This window comes from Semicossyphus pulcher, unplaced genomic scaffold (assembly GCF_022749685.1).
Source record: "Semicossyphus pulcher isolate SPU_LCO1_2020_fin unplaced genomic scaffold, fSemPul1.0.p SCAF_3, whole genome shotgun sequence".
Classification (NCBI taxonomy): Eukaryota; Metazoa; Chordata; class Actinopteri; order Labriformes; family Labridae; genus Semicossyphus; species Semicossyphus pulcher.
In genome coordinates this window covers 7,686,519-7,712,027 of record NW_027211704.1, presented here as the reverse complement: position 1 = coordinate 7,712,027, position 25,509 = coordinate 7,686,519, and the positions used below count along the sequence as shown (strand labels likewise).

Here is a 25,509-nt window from a genome sequence, read left to right as displayed (position 1 = left end):
TCCATCTTCCCCTCTGGCTTATTAAAATATTCAAGCCAACACATTATGTATTTAGTTTAATCTGTTCCTCGCATAATACCCAACATTTCTAATTTTTGTTTGGTTTCTTTTTTTTTGTTAATTGTTGTGTTGTATTGTTTGGAAGACACTTTTTAAACTTTGTTTTTTTAAAAAGTGTAAAACAAATACACTTTTAATTGTAACTTTGATTATTAGGGACTAAATCCGTCACCTCTTCATGTTCTGTCTGCTGAGTTCTCATTGATGCTTTCAGGCCGCTGTTATCATGCACCTCTGAGGAGAAGTAACCGTTACTCCAAATCTTTTGTTCCTCCTGCCATCAGGTTGTTAAACTCAGAGGGTAGTCATTTAAAATCACATTTTAACAACAGTTCCTTTACATCCCTGGTTCTCAACTGGTAGGTCGGGACCCAAAAGTGGGTCGCGGAGCTGTTTTCAGTGGGTCGAAGATGTGTGCTTGAAAAAAAAAAAAAAAAAAAGTTGTGGCCAAAAGTTTATTCTGTGCTTATTTTTAAAGAACGTGGGTTTCCTATGACGTGCGTGCAGTCGTATTCACACTCCATGTATCCACTGATTGGGTAATCCCACCTACAGTTACGTACACATAGGTGGAACTTGATTAGCACGACAGTAGTTGCATTTATTTTACACTTTTAAGTTTATTTCTGTTGGGAAAAAAGGCTGTTAATTAAATGAATTAGAGGAAATATGTTCTTATGAAAACTGCACAGATTTTAATTAAATACATGTTATTGGTGAGAAAATGTGGGTCTCGATTGGTCATTAAGGAGGAGGCGGTGGGTCCTGAGGCAAGACCAGCTGAGAAGCAGTTTTACATGACAAAACATGGAACATTTATTATCTTTTCTCTTCTGATCTATTTTATTGCTATTTATTATATTTGATCTATTTTATCTAACCTAATGTACACAATTTTGCCTTATAATGTCTATACTAGAAAAATGTACATATTTCTCAAATATCATTATTTTTAGTGTTTCGTGACTGCTGCCTTATTTTATTATTAGGATTATTATATTATTTCTCTATATTTAATATTTATCCTTTCTAATCAGAGTGTCCCAAGTATTTCACAGGATTGTACTTGTATATCCCGAGTGACTATAGACATCTTGAATCTTGAGTCTTGCTGTCCTTCACCGACCTCTGTCTGTCTGTCTGGTCTACTGTTTTGGTGCTTGACATGTAACATTTTGGACGTTGTTTGTGTATTTGCAGATGTTGTTTTTTGAGCTTGTGGTAAGTTATAAATTAATTGCCGTCCTTGGGATAAATAAATCTTGACTTCCAGGGTTCTATTTAGCTGGGTTGTCTGAAGGTGAAACACGGTGCAATACTGCAACCTGATGTGGTTCGGTCTGCTGTTTTTCCAGTCCTCAAAAAAGACAAAGCAAGGCGAAAAAAGGCCGTTCTCTGTAATGATACTAATAATGAGAGTAATGAGAGTTTGTATATGCTGTAGGAGACAATAAAAGTCAAAATTCCAGTTAAAACAGACCTCTGCAGTGACCCTGACAAAAAGCGTTATTCTTTTCTCTTCCACGAAGACATTGAGTCAGTGGTCCAACGGTCAGGCTGGCTTTGTGGTTTAATTGCTGCATCAGCTGAAAAGTATGCAGACTGTGGTTTAATCCTGCTGATTTTCAGAGGAATAGATTATTCTGACAAAGAGGAAATATAGTTACATTTATATCTTTCATTTTCACTTTAATTAAGTGGCATTCCCCTTTAACAAGACAACATGTAATGTAAACAACACTGGTGAAGTGTGGGGGGGTCCAACATCAGCTGGCTTCCCATTTGTCGATATTATTGTACGAAAAACATAACATATAATAAAATAAAGCCCAAAGAAAATATAAAAAATAATACTTAATGATAATACTAAATATGACATTTCGGAAACATAAACAGGATCTTCATGTTTAGTACAAAGTCTGCGTCATGATAGAAAACATCCGTCCGTCCCAAAGCAACAAATTATATTAATATCATATTTATAACAATATACAGTTCAATAATACTGCCTCATCAACTACAATGTGCAAGGAATAAAATGTTCAGAGAGCAGATTGTGCCGAGCAGCCATTTGTGTATGTGTGTGCTATTTAAAACAACAGGTCGACATTTTGGATCATCCTCTTGTCACCTCAGCCAGAGTCAGACTGCACAAATGTTAAAATGTAAATATATAAAAGTGATTTTTGGTTTTAAGAGCAACTTTACATAAATAACAACGTGTAAATCAAACAGCTTTGGAGTTAATGAAAGTGGATCTTTTTCTCTCTCTTTATGAAGCTAGGCTAGCAGTTTCCCCTGACTTCTAGTCTTTGTGCTAAGCTAGGTTAACATATCCAGGACCTCTCTTTGAACTGGACACACAGATGAAAAATCTCTTTCAGTCTGACGCTGGAGAGGACAGAGGACAAGAGGATTAAACAGAAATGACTAGCTGTTTCTTGAAGGTAATATTGATTCAAATGTAGTAGAACTCCTGTGGACTGTCTGCAGTGCCCCCTGCTGTGCAACACACCTGTGTCTGTCTGTCTGTCTGTCTGTCTGTCTGTCTGTATATCATGTCTTCCATCAAATGAATCTTCGCTGTGGAGACACTCGAGGTTGTGTCAGAAACTCCCACTGTTTTGGCTCCATGTGAGGTCACAGGCTCCTCCTGCTGTCTGTAAAACCAGTCTGGTGTCCGTTAAGTCCTTTTAACCCTCAGTTTTATATGTGGCGGACACCAAACTGTGTGTAGGAAGAACCATATCCCTTCAAATTTCCAAGACTTAAGGCCTCAGTATGCTTCAAACTGAGGGTTTGTTGATCTCCATCCAAACTTTCCAAAAGCTGAATAGGAGGGCTGCATCCGAATATTTTGCAATCCTCCAAAACCAACAATCACGCCCACTTATCTTCACTCCTCACACATTGTTTCAGTCACTAAAATTTTCCAGTGCCATATTTTTCCTTTCTGATGCCGATTTCCACGCCTAACACTGCGTATTAGCAGATACAAGTGTGATCTGATAGCAGTAAAATATAAAAACTAGTATTATTTTTAGGAGCTGCACACTACCCTGTAAAGCATCAGTAGCGCCAAACAAGCCTTGCATACTTAACACATTAATCTTTTACTTTCAGGTTTTTCCTGGTTAAAACATTTCCAATACATCGTGTCAAAACATTTCCTGAAATCAGCTCTTCTTGTCGCTCTTAAACAGTCAGTGCCAGTGACAAAAATAATACATCCAATGTTGCTGCACAGCGCAACTTTGTTGGCTTCGTATTTGGAGTTTCTTTGCTCACAAATCAAGTAGATCTTTTTTTAGGTTATTAAAGTTAACAGGTTGGTGCATAGACTGGTTTAATCAACAATATTTGATCCTGCATTAACGGCTGTTTTTACGGACGCCATATGGATATTGAAACAACTGTACTTTGTGTAGGTGTGCAAAGCTGTCTTCATTTTACAGCAGGCTTTCAGGGTACTTTAAGTTGTGGACAAACAGAATAAGTAGAAACACTTTTGTTTTGGTTGGACAACAAATTTCAACTTCTATCTCAAGCTCTCTGTTTTTCCCTCTTAACATAACTAATCGTAAATCTTTTTCTATGGAAGTCCAACATCACGAATGCCCTCAAGGAGAGACTGAAAGTGTGCTTCATTATCTCCATTTCATCGATTCATCACGCCTTGTCCTCTCTGTGACTATTCAGGGCAGCTAGGAACTTTTATGCCTTCAGACAACACTTAGTTTGAAGCATATTGAGGCCTTTAAAATGGTTAATCAGGCCCAGAATTCATTTGCTGACTCCACCTGTCATTCAGCTCCCTATGACCAATCAGGTGCTGAGCAGTCATCCGTCTGTCCGTCATCCATGACCACTGATCAACCAGTGAGCTCCACAGGAAGCTCCCGACTGCACAGCGCCTCCCATTGCCGAGCGAGGAGCGAGATCAGCCTCTCTCTGCTGTCCGCTCCCGGGACAAACACGCACCACTGGACCTCGCCCTCTGCGCCTCCGCTGGCTCCTCCCCCTCTGGACGGGGCCTCATCCCCTCCAGCGGTGAAGTGGTCCATGGTGAGGTGGCAGAGCAGGTCCGGGCCGGGCAGGTCATCGAACACCAGGGTCAGAGCCTGAGGGTAAGTCTGGTAACCCAGCAGGACCCGGTCCAGGTCCCGGATCCTCCGAGCTTCACGCAGCTGGTACCGCTCCCTGCAGGAGGACATGTCTGTGAGTTATTGATTAAGTTACTAAGTTTAATATCTTTCATTTCTTGCTCCTGGTCGTCCTGCAGTGATTGACTGGATGTTCAATTATTCTTCAATGAATACTGATCTCGATTGTTTACTTCCTGAGTGCATCGTGTTCCCTCTGACTGAACTGTCTACATGTGTGTCTCCTCTTCTTCCTCTTTTCTACAGCAGACAAACACAAACACGAGGAAACTGGTTTTTTTTTTACATGTTGCAAAATTACAACTCTGCTGCAATCAGGGGAGAGGACATGTTTGACTGATTTCATTGTTTAATGCTAATCAGCCCTGCATCCTGACCCTGCAGGACATTACTGTTGATAACTCTGCTCTTAAGTGACCCCCTGGATAAAGAGGTTAATGTTACAGGCAGGGCTTCCTGTGTGTTCACCTGGAGGGAGGTTCTTTGGCGAAGTCGGGCAGAGGATAGCTGACGTAGTCCTCGTCCAATAGGAAGACATCAGTGCTGGTCAGGATCAGAGTCCTGGGCTGGAGGACAGGAGATGAGGGAGAGTGACCTGCCAGAGAGGAGCCTTGATTAGGCAGGCTGCTGGTGACCTGGACCTGGAGGAAAATAATTAATTATAATTATTATTATAACTAAGTTTTAAATAACAAATCCAAACAGAAGCAAATACAAAGACTGGGATATTCAAATCTGCAATAACTGATTGTTGATGTTTCTACTAAAGAGGTAGCAGGGGATGGCTGTGAACATTGATTATGAACACTTGCTTTACATTCAGCAGATACAAAGCAAGGTTAGCGTTAAAGTCCAACATTCACTCTTCTTTTGGCCCTTCTTTGGTCTTAAAATAAATAAATAAATCTGCCTCCTTAGCTGCTAAATGTTTCTCTCTTCACAAGCTACAGTCAAAAAAGAAACAGTGAAAAAGAAAAAGAAACGTATAAAATTACACGCCAGAAAGTAAAAATATCAAGATGAAAAAGAGCTATAAAGCTTTGTAGTTTCAGCACGTTAAGTCCCCCCTGAAATCACAGTTTACAAATCGTCTGACTTCCCTACCTGGAAGACGAGCAGATACAGCAGGACGTTGAAAGAACGTGAGGAAGAGGACGCTGCGTTGGCCGAAGCCTTCCTCTCCGCCACGATGAAGGTCAGGTCTCCCATCTCCTCCTCACTGGGATAAATAAACTTCACCCTGCTGCTGTGGACCAGCTCGTAGTTCTGCATCTTACCTGCAGGGGGAGACATAATCACATAAGTCACTACATATCTAATGAATTATATTAGGCTTTGTCACTGTAGTAAGGCAAGTTTATATTCAAATTTTGCACAAAATTACTTAGGGCAAGGATGAAAACAGTTATTTAATTTTATTAAGTGCATACATATTATTGTTCACAATCTGGAGTTCTTATCTGAACCAAAGGCCGACTGTCAGGATGAACAAAAGCAAAAAAAAAACCTGATTCATAAACTATACATTATCAAATTCAACAAACTTTAGTTACCAGTTTTCAAATACAAGTAATCCTGGATATAACTCTTAAAAAAGTGGGCTTGTTTACTTTCTGAGAAGTACATACTTTCTGTTCTCTCTGGTCACTGTGTTAAAAGAGTGAAACTGTCACATTAAAAGAGGGAAGCATGCATTATTGATTGACCTTCAAAGTGTTAAAAGAAGCCCAGTTTGACCTTTAGGAGTTTTTAACGGCCTGTGTTTCGGAGGAAATGAACCTCTAAACCTCAGTAATGGAGGCCAATAATTTGACCTCTGTCAGAGTTTCATTACAGAAGCTCAAAGACATGAAGTCGGAGATATACAAAGCTGGAGGTATTCATTCTGACCTCCTGTAATAGCCTGACAGGAGAGCTTGTGGAGACTGTGTGTGGCTGATTGGCAGCTTGGACAACAATGAAATGTGAAAGAAAAAAAGCCTCAAGGTTGATGAAGGTTGATATTTGATGGTAGTTTCGATGGGCTTTGACGTCAGACTGAATGATCATGATCGTGGTCACCTGTGTTTGTGTTGGTGAATTGGGAGTAGAAGTCCTGATCTGACGGCTCTGGAGGAGGAAGCTGCTGCTGCAGACTGAGAGCTGACATCAGCTCCTGAAGGAAGACGCCCGTCCCATAACTGTCCCTACTGAGACAGCAGACGATGTGATCGGCTGAACGACCTGCAAACACAAAGACAGAGAGAGAGAGAGAGAGAGAGAGCGAGGATCCATGGATAAATAAGAGGGTGACACAGAGTAATATCAGCACTAACAAGCAGTCATTTACAATCAATCCATCCAGTTTTGTATGGACCAAATCATTTTAAAAGTTCTCTCAGGACACTTTCGAACATATTTTTATGACACCTGCAAACAAAGTATTTTAAATAACAAACCCGAATTTCCCCCGGGGATTAAAGTATTTCTGATTCTGATTCTGATAGGACACATGGTGTGTGCGTTCATCCACTGACCTACGACTCTGAAGTACTGGTCAAACAGTCCCACATTGACAGACAGCAGCTCTGACAGTCTGATGGACAGACAGCAGCAAAGACAGACGTCCGGATCTCCAGAGTCCATCGTGTCCAACACTGATGGAGATAAAGAGAGGCAATCAAAGAGGAAGAGAGATTTAATAAAACTGTATGAGTGCAGGCACATTTGAAACCACAAAACAAAGCCAAACTGCTGCGGGGTTTCAGTAATGACATATAGCTAGCATGTTAGCAAGGATTCAGTGTAAGCATAGTGGTATGTTTCAAGTTAAATTGAGGCATGGCACGGATTTTCATTTAAATAAATGTCTGTTAAGTCTCTATCTATCGCCGAATCAGGTAACAATGGTGACTGAGCCAATGGCCCACTGATGAAAGCCTTTGCATTTGCAGTATTACAGACTGGGTGAAAAAATCACAAGCGGCGCCCAGTTAGTGATGTTTTTTCCATCAGCCAGCAGTGGTTGGTCTGCCAGAGAGGGTAGGCGGAGCTAAGTGGATGAACTTTCAGTCTCTGCAAGTGTTGCGAGTAAACAGTAATCTACTATGGCTGAACTAACAAAGAAAAGATAAGTCAAAATCCAAAGAAAAAGAAACAATTTCGACGCTTAGATGAAGCAAACAGTCTAAAAAGAAAAGCGACCGTCAGCCAGGAAAATCAAGAGTTACAACCGGAGCCAATCGTGGACGTCACACATGCAACACTGTCTGGATATCTGGGAAGTGTGCTCACACAATTACTGTTTCTCACCACAGGTGCTGCCAAAGAGTATGAAACTGAGATCTTAGAGATTACAACTTGCATTAAAGAAATTTGACTTGACTTTAGAAACAGATAAATAACATACAGTGTACATTTAGGAGCAGATATACTTGTAATTGTAAAGGGCAAGAAACAACAGTATGAAGACATAGAGGAAGTAAAAACAGGAGGAGCAGTTGCAATAACAGCACAAACCGCAGGAGTAGCAGTAAAGACATTCATCCTAGATGCAGTAGTACAGCAGTTAAGTTACTTTCTCTATGTAGATTACAATGAAAATGCATTGTTTTTCTCTTCCACTCTTTATTGTATACCTGAGTGATGTCCAAGTGTGGAGGCGGAGTCTTCTAAGAGGAAGTAGATTGTGTCAGTGGAGAGCAGCAGACAGCAGGTAAGCTCCGACTCTGGAGACTTGTAGAGAACCACAGACAGCCACAAGACCTGTCTCACCTCCTCAGCTTCAGACTGAAATAAGTAAAACAACGAAGTAAAAATGTTCATTTGGAATTTTAAGAGACGAAGGAACAAGAAATGCAAAATGTCTTTATGAACATGAGCGCGGCCTAGTGATGGATGATGTGGGAGAACGGAGACAAATAAAGAACCATAGTGGCTTCATCACAAATCAAATATCATCTAAGAAGAACTTGCTTCAGCTTCTGGTAAACAATGTATCTATAAATAAAGGCATAAAAGACCCCAAAAATTATCTAAAACAAAACCTACCAGCGCTATATATCTGTGGAAGTAAGTCAGCAGTTGCTGTCCATCAAGCCCAGACAGGAGCTTCAGTCCTGGGGAGAGACCCGGCAGGAGGTGAGGGGACGGTTGGTTCTCCTCCACCTGGAGGCGGGAGGAGTCCCAGCTGAGGAGGAAGAGAAGAAGTGAGGAAAAAATAAAAATAACCACAGTAACCAGTCATCTCTCATGATCACTACAGACAAGCTGAGAAAAAGATGACCGACTTTGAGCCATTAAAGGTCAGAAGTATAAGCGCGGTATTGGCATGTAGCTTTAATGCAGGTACAAGATTAAGCTGGATTAAACAGACGGCTACCTGCCGGTGCTGTGGGATTTTCTGGTGCTGGTACAGCAGCACTGGTCTCTGGATCTGCAACCACCTGAGAACACAACAACAAGCAGCTGTCACACAATCTGGAAGAAGAAACCAGCAAGAGACAAACTAAATTCAACTAAGGGATTTTTGAAGTGCATGAGCAGGTAGTTGGTCGTCACCTTGTGTGTGTTGTCCCTGGTGTGGACACGGTGTGCAGGGACGGGGCAGGGCGACCATCTTCAGCCCCTCCAGAGAGCCTCTCCGCTGGCTTAACTCCCCAAGGAAGGAGCTCCTGTCCTGGGCCAAAGGGAAGAGCAGCAGCAGCCTCTGACTGCCAAGCAGCAGCTCCACGGTGTGACTCCTGGGCATAAAACACAGATGATTGAAATACTATAGAGAAAAGAAACTAAAAAATAGAGCAAACGATAAAGAAAGCATCTACTACCTGTGCTGGTGTTTTGGGTCCTGGCAGGTGGTGTTGCTCGTTCTGTCCCCGACCTGAGAAGCTCCCTCCATGGGGTGAAGCACCACAGAGCCGAGGGGCACACGGACCAGCCTGCACCAGGAAGAGGAGGACGTGGAGGAGGGATGAAGGTCAGCGCTCTTCTGCTCTCTCTCTGCCATTTCTCTAAAGTCCATCTTAAGCACCCAGAGGTGTCGGTGGGTGAGAAAGAGGAGAGAGGGGAGGCTGGACTCCTCTTTCTGCGATAGGCTTTCTGACAGGAGATGGTGGGGGTCTGGGGCATCAGAGGAAGGAGAAGAGGCGGATAGGAGGTGGGCAGGATAGCCTCCTTTGGCTCCCTGACTCTCCTCCAGCTCCCAGGAGTTGATTAGCGAGCGGGGGAGGAGCTGAGGAGTGTTCGGGGGCTCCAGGTCAGCATGAGACCCTGGAGCCTGGAAAACAGGCGAGAAGGTTTTTAATGTCCTGGTTCTTACGCAATAACAATACCTGTGTCCTCAGGTGTTTATGCATCTAAATATTCACACACTTTTATACAGGTGACCATATTAAAGACAGAACTGTGTCGAGCAACCTGTTTAATAAAATGGATCTGTTGTGTTTTTACTTTGTCCTAAAAAGCTGCCTGTACTGCTGAACTGAACTGAACTCATATGAGGTTGAAAAGGTCAGACCTGGATCAGTCCCGTCAGCTCGGTCCTGGTTTGCCGGAGCTCCTCGGCCTCGGAGAAGATGTACCATCGGGTTGCATCGGCTTGGCAACCAAAGGCGAGGCAGGAGTCAGGGACATCGGCTTGGGAGGAGAGCAGCAGCTGGGAGTATGGTAGCAGGAAGTTCATCTGCAGGCTGGACATCACATCCTCCACAGGTGGACCCTGCAGCTGGTCTGAAAACAAGAGAACAGATCATTCTTAATACAACAGCACATAGCAAAAAAACTGGTTAAAAACATATCATGTAATTTTCTTTCCAGGGAAAAAGGCCTGTATCATGACACACAATTAGTTCATCAGTCCCTCCAGGAAGTTGCAATTCAGCAAATTCATGTAACTTTTTTGCAACCTTGCCATTTTGGCAATTTTTTGGCAACTTTTGCACAAACTTGTTCAATCAACCTATTTTCCCCGTGGGCGTCAACGCTGCATGCAAGAGACTTCCTTTTTTTTTGGCTGTTTAGCAGACAGCTGACCCATTCTAACGAGGCTCCGGAGTGATTGTCTCTCTTTTTATATCTCTTCCTGATCCGGCCTCAAACTGTCTTTAATGAGACTCTATACACTGAATAAAATGAATCCAATATTCAATGTCTTCTTGTGATCATTTATCCAGGTTGAAAACTGTTAGCCGTTCACTTAACTTTAACTTTCTACCAATCAGAGGCTCTGTTACAAATGTGAGCCAGTGTTGATCTCAAAGAGTGTTTGTACAGTGAGATAGTAATTGCCATCTCTTATCAGTGGTTTAATACGAGCGTAGAACATGAGATAACAACTAGAACAGCTTACATGTGATAAATAATGTGTAGATTCTTCTTTGCACATTTGGATAGCATTAAAATAGGCATTTGCAGAGTGTGTGTGTGCTGTGTTTGCAGACGGTAAGGGATTGGGATGATGGGTATTTGTTTTACGTCTAAGATGAATGAATGTGATATGAATGTACATGCCTCGTATTTTGTGTCTCATGTTTTGCGTATGTAAATGTATTAAGGTTTCATGTTGCCTGACTTCATCCTAAGATAGTATACACTATCATATACTTATATATCTTATACATCATGGTATTATTATTATGTTTGTTGGTAAGAGATTGTAAGCAAAGCCCCATGGTGGAAAGCATGAAATTAAATAAAGATAAATATACAAAATATTTAATAAAATTGGCATTCGCAGTGCAAAATTAGTGTTCCAGGGTAATTTCCTTCAGTTTTATTCAATTTTGACACTTTTACTTTTGACATCTCGAAACAGAAATTGACCAACTTTTAAAAAAATCTGCCGCGTAATCAGGCATTTAAGGCCGCAACAATCACAGAAAGAGCCTGTGAATTCCTGGAGGGACTGGTAACTGGAATAACTACAAGCTTGAGATGTGAGGATGTGTTTACAAAATTATCAGGATGAGTTGGGAAGGATTCACATGAGCTCAATTCAATTAACTGAACTGAAGCTGGATTGCAAAAACAACTCAGCCATCACCATCTGAGGCTGGTCGTGTGCTTACCTGGGTCCTGACTGGTCCAACTGAACTCATCTGATAGGTACAACAGGCCCAACAGTTGGTCCGTCAGCACCAGACACGCCTTCTTCTGCTCCACCTCCTCCTTCACCTGAAGACAGTAGCACCACAGAACCCTGCTGACCTTCAAATCCTCCTCATCGTCTTCACACAGCTCCTCCTGATGGCTACTGGGCTCCTCTGCAGGAGGAACACCAGGCGATGTGGAGGAGGAGCAGACCGACTCCTCGACAGAGTCATCCAGACCCATCTCAAAGTATCCATCCCTGGAGCCTGGACTGGAATAACGAGCAAAAGGGGGAATTAATTGATTTACTTTTAAAACCATTGGAGACTAAATCAAAGTTTGTTAAATTACCTGAGAATTTCCACCTCAGTACCCTCAACATGGGGCTGAACCTCTCTGGATTCAGACCTCTTCTCTTCCTCCTCCCTTTCCTCCTCCTCCGTCTCTTCCTCTTCCTCCTCCTCCTCCTCCTTGTTCTTTGTCTTCTGCTCCTTCAGGGTGGAGCTGAGGCGATGGGAGAGCAGGGCAGTGAAGTCTTTGTTGGAGGAGGAGAGGGAGAGCAGGTAAGCAGGAAGTAGAGGACAACAGGCTGAGCTGCAGGTGAAGCAAGTGGTTTCAACCGGTCTGGAGGAGGAAGAGGAGCAGACACAACTGGAGAAGAGAGAGAGGGACAAATATAATTTAATCATGTTTTGCTTTACAGGTGTAGATTTTAGATCACAGGAAAAACAGAGCATTAAATAATTGGTTTTAACACAATAAAAGCCGTGTTGACTCTTCATGATTTTGCATATCCTGCTGGATACCTAATGAATAATAACTGACTCCATTTTGACTTCATGCAGCCTCTTTTAGCAGGGGTGAGGCCTTTGTCAGGGGTGGTGCTGCAGTAATCGTGCACTTGTTATAACAGGTTTTGATGCCTTTGAAAAAGTAAGAGTAGCTGCAGCAGTACTAGTCTTTGCAGAAGCAGTAGATACACAACTGTTTGCGTTTCTGTTCTTTGGACCAGGACCAGCTTGAAGCAGTGTGATCTGTTTTTTTTTTTAGCATAAAGTAATACAACTTTTAGCTGTGGGAGTAAGAAACCGTCTTTTTACAAAAATGCTTTAGTTAACTCACAATTTTCAGACACCCTGACTTTTCCTTAGGGTTAGGGTTGCAGTTAGGTTTAGCGATCATCCACACATAGAAACTCAACAATTCCTGCACAGATGTTTCACATTAAAAGCCTTCCAGTGGCTAAAAATAGTAGCCTTTCACTGATGATGGATTAACAGCTGTTTAAAGTAAGTTAAAAGTAAAAGTGAGAGGATATTTATTTTGAATTAATAATCAAGCAATATCACACTCGAGGTCGTGATGTTATGATGTTAATATTATCACGGCTCTGATTCAGTCGCAGGCCGAGTGACGCAGATAATCATAGCAAACGATGATAGTCAGTACAAAGTCACGACCTCGAGTGTGACATTGCTTTTATACAACAGTTATAAAAGCGGCAAATAGTAGTAAAGACTATTAATCAACAACAGATTCATTTTTGCTCCACCCACTCAACTAGTTCCACAACTTAACTGAAACTGGACTGTTGTTGCTAAGCAACCCAAACATTCTCCTGCACTCTGTCTACAGGTTATTGCAGATCAGCAGTTTTTTATCACGTACATTTATCTGGTTGTTTCAATTTATCATCAACCAGTGAAATAAGAGTCTGCTGAGTGATTCAGAGATTGGTTAATGTAGACATACACGCTCTGCTGTGATGTTAATTAACAGTATTCAGAACACGTGGCTGAGGCGGAGTGATAAACAGAGTGAAAAGCCCCAGTGATGTTGTTCTCTATATCTGCACTCATGGAATGCCCTTTTGTCCAATCAGATTACTTGGTCAGAATTAACTGTTGTATAATTTATGTTAACATACAAGCAGCACTTTTTTTAATACTGACCAGACAGTTATAGTAGTAGAATTATCGATACTTGTAGGAGCTCCACAGTGTGTGTGTTCAGACAGACTGACAGCAGGTTGTTGTACCTGTAGATAAACACAAGACAGACAATGTTAGAACAAACAAATTCAATTATAAATTAGTCCAATATTTCTCAAGCTATTTCAATCTGGACTAAAGTGTGGGACTGACACACCTATGTTAACAATTAAGTCCCAGAAATGGCAAAGAGAACAAAAGGAAGGAGAGTGTTTTAAACTAGTAGCTGGTTAATTATTTTGGGCTGCATCTGAAACCTTACGGTAACTGCTTCTTCATCTCCCATCCAATCAAACCGTCACTCTCTCTCACTCATCTCATTGGTTTTTTAAGGTACCATACCCCTCCCCTCCCTGGTGTTTAAGGTGTGTGTGTCTGACCTGCGTGGGGTCAACAGACAGGAGGTGTGTATTTGTGTTAAAGCTTTCAGGGGGAGGTGCAGCGTCCACAGGAGGGAGGACACTGGGGGGAACTGGGGCTTCTTCTCTGCTTGTCACTTCTGAAACAGGAAACCAAACAGATCAGTGACACTTTGTGATCAGAGTGTGTTACAATGATTTAATGTCTCCAGCTTCTTTTTTTATAGACTTTATAATTCTAGAAATGATGAGCAAAATGATTAGTTGCATCCCTACATAAAAAAGGTATAATAATGATAACCATGTAAAAACAACCATGGCTGCTCAAAGTGTTGGTTAAAACATATTCATGCCTACTTTGAGAGAAATGTGTTTTCAAAAATAGTGAGTCAATGGCACATAAAAACATGCATTTAGTTATTTCTGTAAAGCTTCGCACATTCACACATTCTTCAGCCTGTATTGATCCAGAGCAGATATTAGTTGTCACAGAAAAATGTTAGTGAGCTTTAGCAGGGTGAGACACAGTCTCCAGCAAAACATTAGTCGGTTTGAGTTACTGAATTAGTTATCAGAGAGTTATTCCCATCATGCTCATTTAGCATTTTGCATCACTAAGCCTCTGTGTAACTGCTCTTACATAAACACCTATGATTTTTTAACAGTTTGAAAAATTTAATGAGCCAAGACATCATTCCCAACCGTACAATCTCGGAACTCTTCGGCTATCACCTGAAGACGATATAAGGCCTCTGGGAGCGATGGTGAACATGTCAGGCTTTTCAGTTTAGCCAGCGTTTAGCGATAAACGACTTTCGGCCAAGACTTCCTTTCTCGCACACTGCATTGTTTAGAGCAGCCACGTGTTCAAATCAAAAGTGAAGTGAAATTCTCCCCTCCAGATATGTCAGCTGTGTGTGTGACAGACGTCTTCATGCTTGTGGTACTCCTTCAGTGGAAGAAAGGTGTTTATTCGAGGCCTTAGTGTTTGTTTATTGTTAATTGTAATCTTCGGTTTAATAGTCTTTTGACTTAGAAAAACTTCTCTTGTTTCTTTTGAAAGAAGCTCGCTTTGTGTTTCCTTTTCGCTTTACTTTATTAATAAATTCCTTTAAGTTTGCCTAAACCTTGTTGATCCCTTCTTTTTCCTGGGTTTTAATTTATTGTTACTCCCCTCATCCCCTAACCAACCAAGGATGGTGAGGGGAAATAAATTAAAACCCCATCATTGGGGAACGTAACAATGGCTCTTAAGTTTGCTGATATAACAACAACATGATGCAGATTAGCAACAAGTCAAAATGAAGCTTTGTCAGGTCTGTCCTCAAGAGGAGAAGAAAACGACTTTAAAATGAGAAGTTTGTTGAACAGAGGTCGGATCCACCATTTCTGATGCATTCAAGGAAGTCAGGAAATCGAAATACTGAGCGGCTTTCGCGACACAGCGTCAAGGGAATTTATCTAAAGTTGAATTTTTGATCCAGAACAGATTGTTAGCTGAACTTGCTGCAGATGTCTGTTTATAGAGATTAATAAGAAGCAAAACGGTCGTCAGATAACGCTGATGGGAGCCGGGATGCGTTTCGCTTGCTTTTTCTCTCCACAGACGCCGCGGCCTGCTGATGCGCAATTGGTCGATATTTGATTTATTTATGATCAAAAGCAATCACTAGTTGTAAGCTCAGCGAGCACACTCAGCGTTTTTTGGGGAATCATATGATTTGCATTTAAGACAAGAGCAGATTGTTGCCTTTAATCAGAAATAACAACCACTATTTCCCTCTCCCTCCCTCCGCCCTGCACAGCCTGATACATACATGATTACCTTGGCTGGGGCAGGCAGCCTGCTGGGCCGGACAGGAAGAGGAAGTGGAGGAGGAGGAAGAAGAGGAGGTAACAGCAGGAGGAGCAACAGCAGAAGAGCAGCAGGAGGAGGAGGAGGGAGGAGAGGAGGAAGAGGAGGAGAGGTGAGGAGGTGCAGCTGCAGACAGCCTGGTCTCCTCACTGATCTGACGAGAGGACAGAGAGGAGGAAGCCTTCAGAGAGCGGCAGTCACCTACATCATCGAGCAGATCACATCCTCAAACCTGCAGCCAGCAGCTCCGTCAGCAGCAGAGCAACACTCAGTGTTTGGACCTTTTGAGGCTGTGTGTAAATGTTTTATAAGCAAACTGTGAAAGTGATGAGCTAAAGCCATGTGCTTAAAGTTTAAGCATTACTTTAACAACTATTTGAGCTTACATTAGCTTTTTGTTTTTAGATCCTTTTAGATTCATTTCTAATGTCTTCTTAATGTTTGTTTTCATTGTATCACTATGTCCCTGTAAAGTACTGTGAATTGCCTAGTGTCTGAGGTCCAATATTCATAAACTCGCTTTGCCTCCTGACAGTTTTTTTCCCTTTATTTCATATAAAGAAATCTGTGAACAAGCTGTAATCAAAATTGTGCTTTTGTGCACCTTTGACAACATTGAGGTCACCAGTTTCCATCAGCAGAATGACCCTGAAAAAAAGCAAACTGCACAGCGCTTGAATATCATAACTGCAATTTGCTTTGCGAATCGAATAGGAGCAGATAGCGGGTGAAAATGACGCACAATTTATGGAGCTATCAGCAGCGGCAATCCATTCATAGTTTTGTTTTTCTTCTGCTGTTTGCCTCGTTGGAATAGCACTTTTTCTGAAGGCTATACGTCCAAACTGAAATTAATCTTGGTCATTCTGGATACCTTAAAATATTTTCAGATGTTCTCTTACCAAAAGATGGGGGGGGGAAAGGCCCACAAACTATGTTCTACACATTTACAGAACATACAACAGCCTCAACTTGCAGGCTATATTCTAACACGCAGAATTAGCTCACAAACTTCACAGTTTATTTCACATCTGTGCAGTTAAAAAAAAGCCTCCAAGTAAGAATGTAACCTCACAAACTTGATTATGGATGTTTTATGTCCACACTCCTCCAATTAATACGATGTTTTTGTAATACATCAAACGCTGCTGTTAATGTAGAAAACCTCAAAGCTCATTGTCCAGCTGAAGCTGCTGATCTGCAGGTTGTGGCACCAACAAAACACTACATCAGCTTATTACTCATGTAGTGACATAACAGGCTGCTGTAGTGACTCAGAGAGTGTTTAAAAACAGCTGATCAATCCTCAGGCCTCAGGAACATGTTAGTAATTTAACTTCATATCTATAATCAGGTTAGAATTATAACACCTCTACAGCAGGGTTCTAGGTTATTCTATTTGGAGAGAGAGAGAACAAAAATGTAACAATCAACAATGATCAATGAGTTCAAGATTTTATACTACTTATTAGAGTTCAAAGGTCAAAGTCTAAGGAGTCAAATCAGTGATACGCCGGGTAAAGTCCTCCTCTTATTTGAAGTATAAAAGGTATAAAGTGTAATCTCTGCTGTCTCACAACTGGTATAACCAAGCAAATAAAATACTTATTTAAGCACTTTACTTTACATTACAGAATACTAATTATCTTTAAATTTAAACTGACAGAAATCAGTTTTATAACACATGAACTGGTCTCAGCAGGTCCGATTCTGCCTCCGGCTGTATGACTCAGTGTGAGCGTACCTTCTTGTCTCCGCTGCTCTTCCTCTCTTTTACTTCTTTGGCTTTCTGAATGGCTTTTAACACTTCCACTGTGTCCAGCTCCTTCTCTGTCGTCACTTTACAGTCCAGGCAAACCTGAAGACCCAGCCACAAAGGATAAAAAGATATTGATGGACTGAAAGTGCACAAGTAAAAGCAGTTTCTTTTTTTGTGGTAGCCTTATCAGTATTAGTGGCAATTAAACCAGCATTAGCAACGTAAGCAAATGCATTAGTAACAATGCAACAACAAAGAGGGACTTAAAGTGCTGTTGGTTGTGTACCTAGTATTATAACCGGTGCAGCCAATCACGTCGAGTGCCCCCTTACCTCGATGTACCCCACAATTATGAGTCGCAAGCACTGCGATGTGACACGCCTGCGGGGGAAACACGACTGCGGTGTCTATTACAAGGAGGCCTCATTGCACCGATGTTCATTGAAACAAATAAAGAAATCCCCCAACATTTAAATTGTCACACACTCTTCAGTCTGGAATGAAAAGAATTCTGAATGAATCTCATTGCAAGCATGATATCTCCCTATATGTCTGACACTTAGAAATCCCCCATCATTTTAATCTTAATCATACTTGTGGTGGTAGCGTTTCCCCTCGAGGTATGTTGTGCTCGTGCTAGAAGTACTCGCCACTCGTAATGTTCACCACTCGAGTCGAAGTCACCATGAGTGATATATCGGTGAAATGGGGTGTATCCTATTATAACAGCAGTAATATTAACAACAGTGTGGCTGTTTTGTTGGTGTACCTCTGATGCACGGTCTCCAAACTGAGCCAGGACTTTGGTTCTGTAGTCTGGGATGATGCACATGGGGTTACTGGACAGGTTCAGTTTCTCCAGACAGGGAAGAGAGCCGATGTTCCTGATCTCCTCCAGCTGGAAACAAAAACAACTTACAACGACTCCTTTGATAAATTCAGGGTTTTCCTTTTGTTGAAGCTGAAACTATGCTGGAAATACATCTCTTGCACTCGTATAAATAGTTCTGTATGCATCATCAGTTTGACCATCATGGTGCCCCTAGTGTGATTACCTGAGCCAGCTGGTTGTGGCTGAGGTCCAGGTTGACCAGAGAATAAAGCTTGGTGAGGCCGGTCAGTTGGTCCAGCTGGTTTCCGGCCAGGTTGAGGGTTTTGATGTTTCCCAGACGGGTGTGAGCAGCTTCAAGGACCCGCAGGCTGTTATAGGACAGATCCACGTGGACCAGATTGTACAGGTGCTGCAACAACAAGAGAGTTACTTCATTACCATCGTTAATGATACATCTGTAGAGAGGTCTAACAGCACCTTCCAGGACCTGGTTACATGTTGCAGCAGCTGAATGTAAGTTTAATCTTTTAATGTTGTTTGTTTTGGTGCAACTTTTAATAGCAAAGGTAAATTGCTTAAAATATCAAAATAATCTTTAATCTCCAACTCTTCAGAACTCAATCTCTCTAATCTCTTTGTTCCTTCTAATACAACAACAGTCAAAAAGGGATAACTACTATCTGCTCGGGAGGGACTGACTCACTTTAATTAGTAAAAACAGGTTGCACCATTCAAGTTAAAGTCCTTAACTGCGTTTAAACTAGGCTCAGTTTGAACTACACTGCAGCAGCACATTGTGGGTGTCCACAGAAGCATTATAGTAGATTATATATTATAGTATAGTTCTGAAAATGTCTAAATCATTTAAGCCAAGTATTTAAAACAGACATGACAAACATTTTCTTTTTCTTTCAAGTAATGTGCTTCAACCTCTGAAATGATACTGATGCTTACATGAAGGATGACTGTCCTGACAGAGCTGATGTATTCTTCATCACATTCTCACATACCTGCAGGTTTTCCACTGTGGTCAGCTGGTTGTAGCTCAGATCCAGAAACTCCACCTTTGGAATCAGTTTCTACAGAAGAGAAACTCAGTGTCAGAACAAAGTAAGTGAAACTAAACTTTCTTTACTAAAATACTCTTGAGTTTGTCAACAAAAGGTGGAAAGGCGATTCTTTTTTCTTGTCATGTTGCTGCTAAAAGCTTACATAAAAATATCTATCAATAAATAATATCATAAAACAACAGCTGAGACATTGTGAGAAATGGTCATAGAGATGAACCAGAGTCAGTCATGGTTTTTATCCCAGTGTAATCAGGGGAGCAAAAACTAGCACTTGACTGAAGTTCAGGTTTGGTCCGAGCGTCTCACCACTGAGCCGTCAATGGTGTTGATGCAGTTGTGACTCATGTCCAGCGTGGTCAGGTTTCTCCACACGGGGATGACAGCTGTGACAGGACAGCCAGACTCCGCCCCTTCCGCCTCCCACTGTGAGAACTCGCTCGCCTCTGGGACCAGGATCGACTAGAGGAAGAAAGAGGAAACACAGCACACTTATCAAGTGTACAAATCAGTACACAACATAAAAGACACTGAATCAATATACATACTACAGAGCAGTATTTCATCTAATCTGTACCATCATAGTTTCTGTGGAGCGATGTATACTCAAAGTTGCCAGACTCGACCTCAGAGACGACAGACCTCGAATCTGCTGAGAGCTGCACTCGCTGATCTGAGGACAGAAAGAGGAGAAGTTACCACAGAGGTTTTAACAAGTGAAGTTCTGAAGTCAAAACTTTTGCAGACTTCTCTACATCTTATAAGAACATTGTCCTAAACTTTTTAAAGCCACTTGTAGGGTTGTCATGACACCAGAATTTCAAACTTTGATACAACACCAGTACAAAAAGATACTTGAAACCTGTTTCGTTACCACAGCAACAAAAATAAAAGTCCTATGAACAAAAATCACGTAATTTTCCAGCTCATTTGACAGACTGTTGTATGGCTGAATGAGCAGGATTTTACATATTAAAATATTCCCTCTTAATCATCACTAATCCAGGAGAAGTGTGAGCTGGTGTCTGTATCTGCAGACGATCTGCCCTTCATCTGTGATTCTATTCTTCTTCTTATTCTGCAGTTTGGGACATTGCTGGACGTCCATCGCTGGGCTGGAGCTCAGCCAACAGTCCACAGGTCGGGACTAGATGAAAACATGGCTGTCTCTCTGCTCTGCTCTCTGTCTGTCTGTAACTTTAGCATCTATAAGAGACTGGAAAGGGACTTCACAGAACGTCCTCATTTGCAAAACTATAACTTAACTCAAGCACTTAAAACCTATAACAACCACCTGTCCACCTGTGTTACAATAATCAAAATAAACAACTGTTGCGTAAACTTCTTATTAGAACAAAACATGTAATTACAACATAAACCTAATATAGACATGATCTGCAGTGGCTCTTACATCCAGTATAAACAGGTTAAATGTGGGCTTACCTGGTGTTCACTGTCCCATTATCATTTGTGTGTGATACGTATCAGGCAGAAATTCTACATGGGAAAAGGACATAGTGTTTCAAAGAGTGACAGACGGTTACCTCGATCTGCAGCAGTGATTTGAAAACAGACAGGTCGAAGGGGAGACTGCTCTCCTGGATGTTACTGGTTCCTACTGGACCTCTGGTACCAGACACCTGACCAACAAAGAGACAAAACCAGTGAGAACATTCACCGTTTCCCCTCTTGATATTTAAGTCAGGTATCAACACTGAAGTGGTGATTTAAGTTCAAATAAGCAGTGTGTGACCTTGAGGTATCGCAGCCTGCAGGTGAAGTCCAGGATGTGACCCAGGTCGGTCTTTGCGTCTCCGTTACAGCAGGTGGGTTTGGCCAGGCGAAGCTGCTGGGAGACGGAGTAGAGCTGCAGCGGATGGAGAGAAAACACCTCGCCAGCCTGGAGCAGCTGCTCACCTACAACAAACACACAGCAGCCTGTTATTGCTCAATGTGCAAGATTTCCCATTTACTAATTTGTAGGCTAGTGAGTTTGATGTTCACAGGTGTTTTTACACTGCAAATCAGATTTTAGCACGGCCTAAAACAGTGGTCAAGTTGTATTTGGTTGTAGAAACAAACTGTAGGCGTAGAGGACGAGATGGAACTTTAATACAGTTTAACTTTAAGTGGAAATATGCCTTAGTGGTTCTATGTTGTATTTTTCTATGAAATGCTAAAAGCCCTTTTATTTTATTTTATTTTATTCATGTTCATAATGACATAACTTAAAAACAGAAGCAGATAAGAAAAACAAGGCTTATATTCCTAGCAAATATACAGCCTCTGAGGGTTTCTGAGTGGAAAGACACTATCCACTGAAGGAATCAATAATTATTAACACAGTTTTAGGAGCATTATATGAAAGGAAAAAGGACAGAGAGGAAGCTAACCTTTATGGAATAACTCCTCAGCCAGTGCTGCCGTGATGCCGTTGATCTCCTGAAAGAGAAAAAGAGGAAAATGATCACTTCAAATCAACTAACGCCTGGCTGCTAGACTCATCTTATTTCTCCACTGCTCAGCCAACAGATGGTCAATTCAACGTTGTGCAGGTGTCTGATGTTGTTTTGTGAAGTTTTTTTTTTCCAAGATTAACAAGCTTTCTTGGTATTATAGTCTTAGCACTATTGTATTTTAGCTGGATAATAGCATGTAAGCTTAGATAATTACGCAACATTTGATGATCATGCTTCCATCACAGTCACATCAAACAGCAGTTCTATGCTACTTCAGCATAAATGTAGCTGAATAATAAACAAAAATACAATTGTTCTCTGTAATTATTTAAGTCAACTGTGACTTCTCATCATCTCAAATAACATGAGAAGGTTATTCTATCAGCTAACTTTTCTGCAGGGTGCTTTGGACCCAGACAACACTGGTCTGTTGTTTTAGAGACCTCATCATATGATCACAATCACTGTGAAAACAAAGCCTTAACTTGTATTTGCATGAATTACATCAGTTCAGTCAGTGTTTGTGTTAGCCAACCCAGTGACTGCAGATGGAAAACATCCATCAGCTAAATCTGGTGCTTCGCATCTCTTCTCCTTATGCGAGATAATCGTTGTTGTACACAAGCCCTAATAATTAAAACTACCAATTAGTTATGACAATAAAAAACAATTGCTAACACCAGTCAGAAGCAGGGCTCCTCAGCCTGGAAAATAATCAGTGCTTAAAAACAAATAAGTTTACTGTAAACTGCAGTAAATCCTCACACTGAAGAACCAACATGCAGCGAATGGATCTATTTTTGCTTCATAAAGCCCTCCAGCTTCATGGAACAACCACAACAATTCACTGGAGATTTATCAGAGCGCTGTGGCAACTCTTGGGGAGGAGGTCGTTTCCTGTTTCAATATGACCGCTTGCACAAAGCCACTTCCAGAAATAAACTTTATTTACAGTTTGCTGAGGAGGAAGTTGACTGGCCTTCATAGAGCCATGCCCTCAACCTCGTCCTGTACCTGCGGGATGAACAAGATCACTGTCAGCCAGGCCTTATCACCTGTTATCAGTATTAGCGCTCACTGTCCCTCTTGTTTCCCTGCAGCCAGGTTCCAAAGTCTGATGGACATGCTTCCCAGAGAGCTGTTATACCGGCAGATTAATGCCAATTGTATGGAATCATGTGTTAAACTGTTGCATAGAGCTGCAATGTTCTTTTTGCTGTGTAGTGTACCTGCTGGTTTAAGTATCTGAAAATACACTAGAGCAAGTAATATTTCTTTGTTTATTTGGAGTACTATCAGGTGTAGTACTAGAAGGCTGACACATCTGAACAGGTTACTCTACATGTACAGAGCTTGGAGGGTATTAGTAGCCTCAGGTGTACTCACATAGAGGTGAAAGTGCAGGAAGCCGGAGAGCGGAGTGGGCGTGGCCTGTGGGAACTGCTGCAGCAGCGTCTGCAGGTAGAGCTCCAACTCCTTCTGCCGCCGCTCCACCAGACTCTTTGAGTTCTTCCCAATCATCTTCTTTGGAGGAAGCAGCCGTCTGTCCACCTTCTTCTCTGCCGCCAGCTGAAGAAAAACACACAAGGATGAAATATTTTATTTATTAGCCACACACAAAACACGACGGATGTTACGACCATTTTCTTAGCCATTTATTTCTGTTCCTTAGAGGTGTTAACTATTCAAAGTTTGTCTGAGGCTCCTGCTTTGTGTTTGATTGCAAGTTTAAAGTCAGAAAGGGTTTTTTAAAGGGCCATATTGTATTTTCAGCACATTTAATACCAATCACACTTACTTAACATGGTTGCACAACATTGCAAATTGTTAATCAGACACAGCCTGATAAACAATAATCAAGGTCGTTTGGAGAAACTTGTGCAATAATGCACTCAGAAAATAGATGTGGTGCGTACTGATGAAATGCATTTTGTCTAATAATGGGTGAGGAGAATAATATATTGATTGTATTTCATTTTCTGATAAATGAGGTATAAATTTGAAGTATAAATTATTATTCTGATTGTTTAATTTTAGGCATAATTACACAAGATAATGTGGAGTCTTTTCTTACACACAATGTCACGCAGGCAATTAACTAAATCGAAGTCAATTTCTTTGCTGCTTTACAGCAAATGCAAGAAAGAGAACAATGTCAGTAAAAACATTGTTTTTTTGATCAAAGAATACACTGGTAACATGAAAGTTAGCACCTCTTCATACTTGCAGCAAATGGAGGACAGACAAACAAAGTTATAAGCCGTAAAGTTCTATGATATGCATCTCCAGTACTTAATGTTTTAATATGGTCGCTTACGGGTTTTGGAGGTGATTAATAAGGCCTAGCACTGTGCAGTATAAAAACCATAAAGAAATACTGATTCTTGTTTACTTTCTAATGTTGTTAGTTTATCTCAACCGACAACAAAATAAAGATTTAAGAAAAGCTATGGGGATTTTAAAGCAGATTTATACTGATGGGGTTAAACAGCCATCACTTGGTCTTTTACCTTTTCATGGAGGTCGTGGAAGTCACTGTAGCGGTGCTTCACAGTCCACTTGTGCTCTCCATCCGTCACATCGATGATATAGACCTGAAATAAACAGCAGGACACTCAATGATTAAAACCTGCATGAAATAAAGCCTACTGTGGTTCCTGAACTGAATCAATGTTTTAATAATTAAATAGAGAAAGATCAAGAAACATTAAAGAACATCTTTTAAAAGGACACATTAGTTTCCAACTCAGCCTATAACATAACCGATTGAGCTGTAATCAGGTTAATTTAGGTCTTGTGACATTTGAACTGTTTTAATGACAGCTCGTTCTGCTAGTGATTACCATAATATGTGGATGTGCAAAATAAATGCAACTACTGTAGGGCTCATCAAGTTTCAAGACTGTAAATGTAACTGTAGCTGGGATTACCAAATCAGTGGATACGTGGAGTATGAATAAACTACACTAGTACTGCACGCACATCATAGGATACCCATGTCCTTCAAAATGAAAGTGCAGCATTGGTTGTTTCTTTTTTTTAAGCACACATCTGCGACCCACTTTTGGGTCCCGACCCACCAGTTGAGAACCATGGCCTTACACAATATAGGGATGATATACAACGTAAAGAAATACATACAATAGAAAAATAAGATGTTAAAAATCCCTGACAGAGAAAGACAAACAAAATAGGCTGTTACATGTGTAACCCTTAGAGAAAACACTGCAAACATTGAAACTATATGTGACAGCTTAGTGAGCACGGCAGCTAGCTTGTCAGTTATGATTTTTTTTTTATAGTTCAGTCATGAGTATGAAGACGTAACGACTGACAAAAATAAGTATAAAAACTTAACACGTTATGTATTCACTGTCGTAGCCATTTCTTCAACATTATCTCACTGTCACTGTCAGAACTGGAGCTAGGGTAGCTACAAGCTACGCTAACTGGCGCTAGCTTGGCTAAAGGAACCCCGGCGGACGTTAATTAGCTTACAGTGTAGTTTTCCACAAGCTCCGACCCGACAACACAAACTTTCCTCTCCGAAACCTCCTCTGGGAACGGTGCAGACTCCATGCTGAGATTGAGGCAAGAATCTTTGATATTTTATTGAAGTAAAAAAAACTTTAATTAAAAGGGCTTTTAGAGGATTTCCACAGCTTCTTTTCCGTTAGCCGCCTCCTGACGCCATGTTTGTTGTGGTACTGCAAGGCAGAGCAGCTGACCGCTTCTTCTTCTTCTTCTTCGTCTTTTTCTTCTTCTTCTTTGTGGTATTTTATGGCGGTTGAGAAAAAACGTTATGGTGCCTTACCGCCACCAACTGGTATGGAGTGTGGATCAGAAGTCTAACGATTGTGTTCAATACTAAATTTTCAGAAAACAAAGTGAGAGAGAAG

At 41.3% G+C, this 25,509-nt stretch overlaps 1 protein-coding gene across 1 annotated transcript; it reads right to left on the bottom strand.

Moving 5' to 3' along the window:
* Positions 1-2,596: 2,596 nt before the first annotated feature.
* Positions 2,597-25,296, bottom strand: nisch (nischarin). The gene is made up of 28 exons (XM_069678697.1): positions 25,109-25,296; positions 24,121-24,204; positions 22,997-23,179; positions 21,545-21,593; positions 20,905-21,068; positions 20,696-20,791; positions 19,729-19,824; positions 19,461-19,613; positions 19,095-19,163; positions 18,308-18,493; positions 18,022-18,150; positions 17,238-17,351; positions 15,464-15,647; positions 13,660-13,778; positions 13,241-13,326; positions 11,640-11,939; positions 11,267-11,559; positions 9,718-9,929; positions 9,029-9,477; positions 8,763-8,944; positions 8,584-8,647; positions 8,253-8,391; positions 7,841-7,991; positions 6,740-6,859; positions 6,285-6,446; positions 5,328-5,500; positions 4,692-4,864; positions 2,597-4,260 (listed from the first exon to the last, which is right to left on the bottom strand). The coding sequence occupies exons 1-28, from the start codon at positions 25,187-25,189 to the stop codon at positions 3,933-3,935; spliced, it is 4,539 nt and encodes a 1,512-aa protein (XP_069534798.1). The 5' UTR covers positions 25,190-25,296; the 3' UTR covers positions 2,597-3,932.
* Between the last annotated feature and the right edge of the window lie 213 nt (positions 25,297-25,509).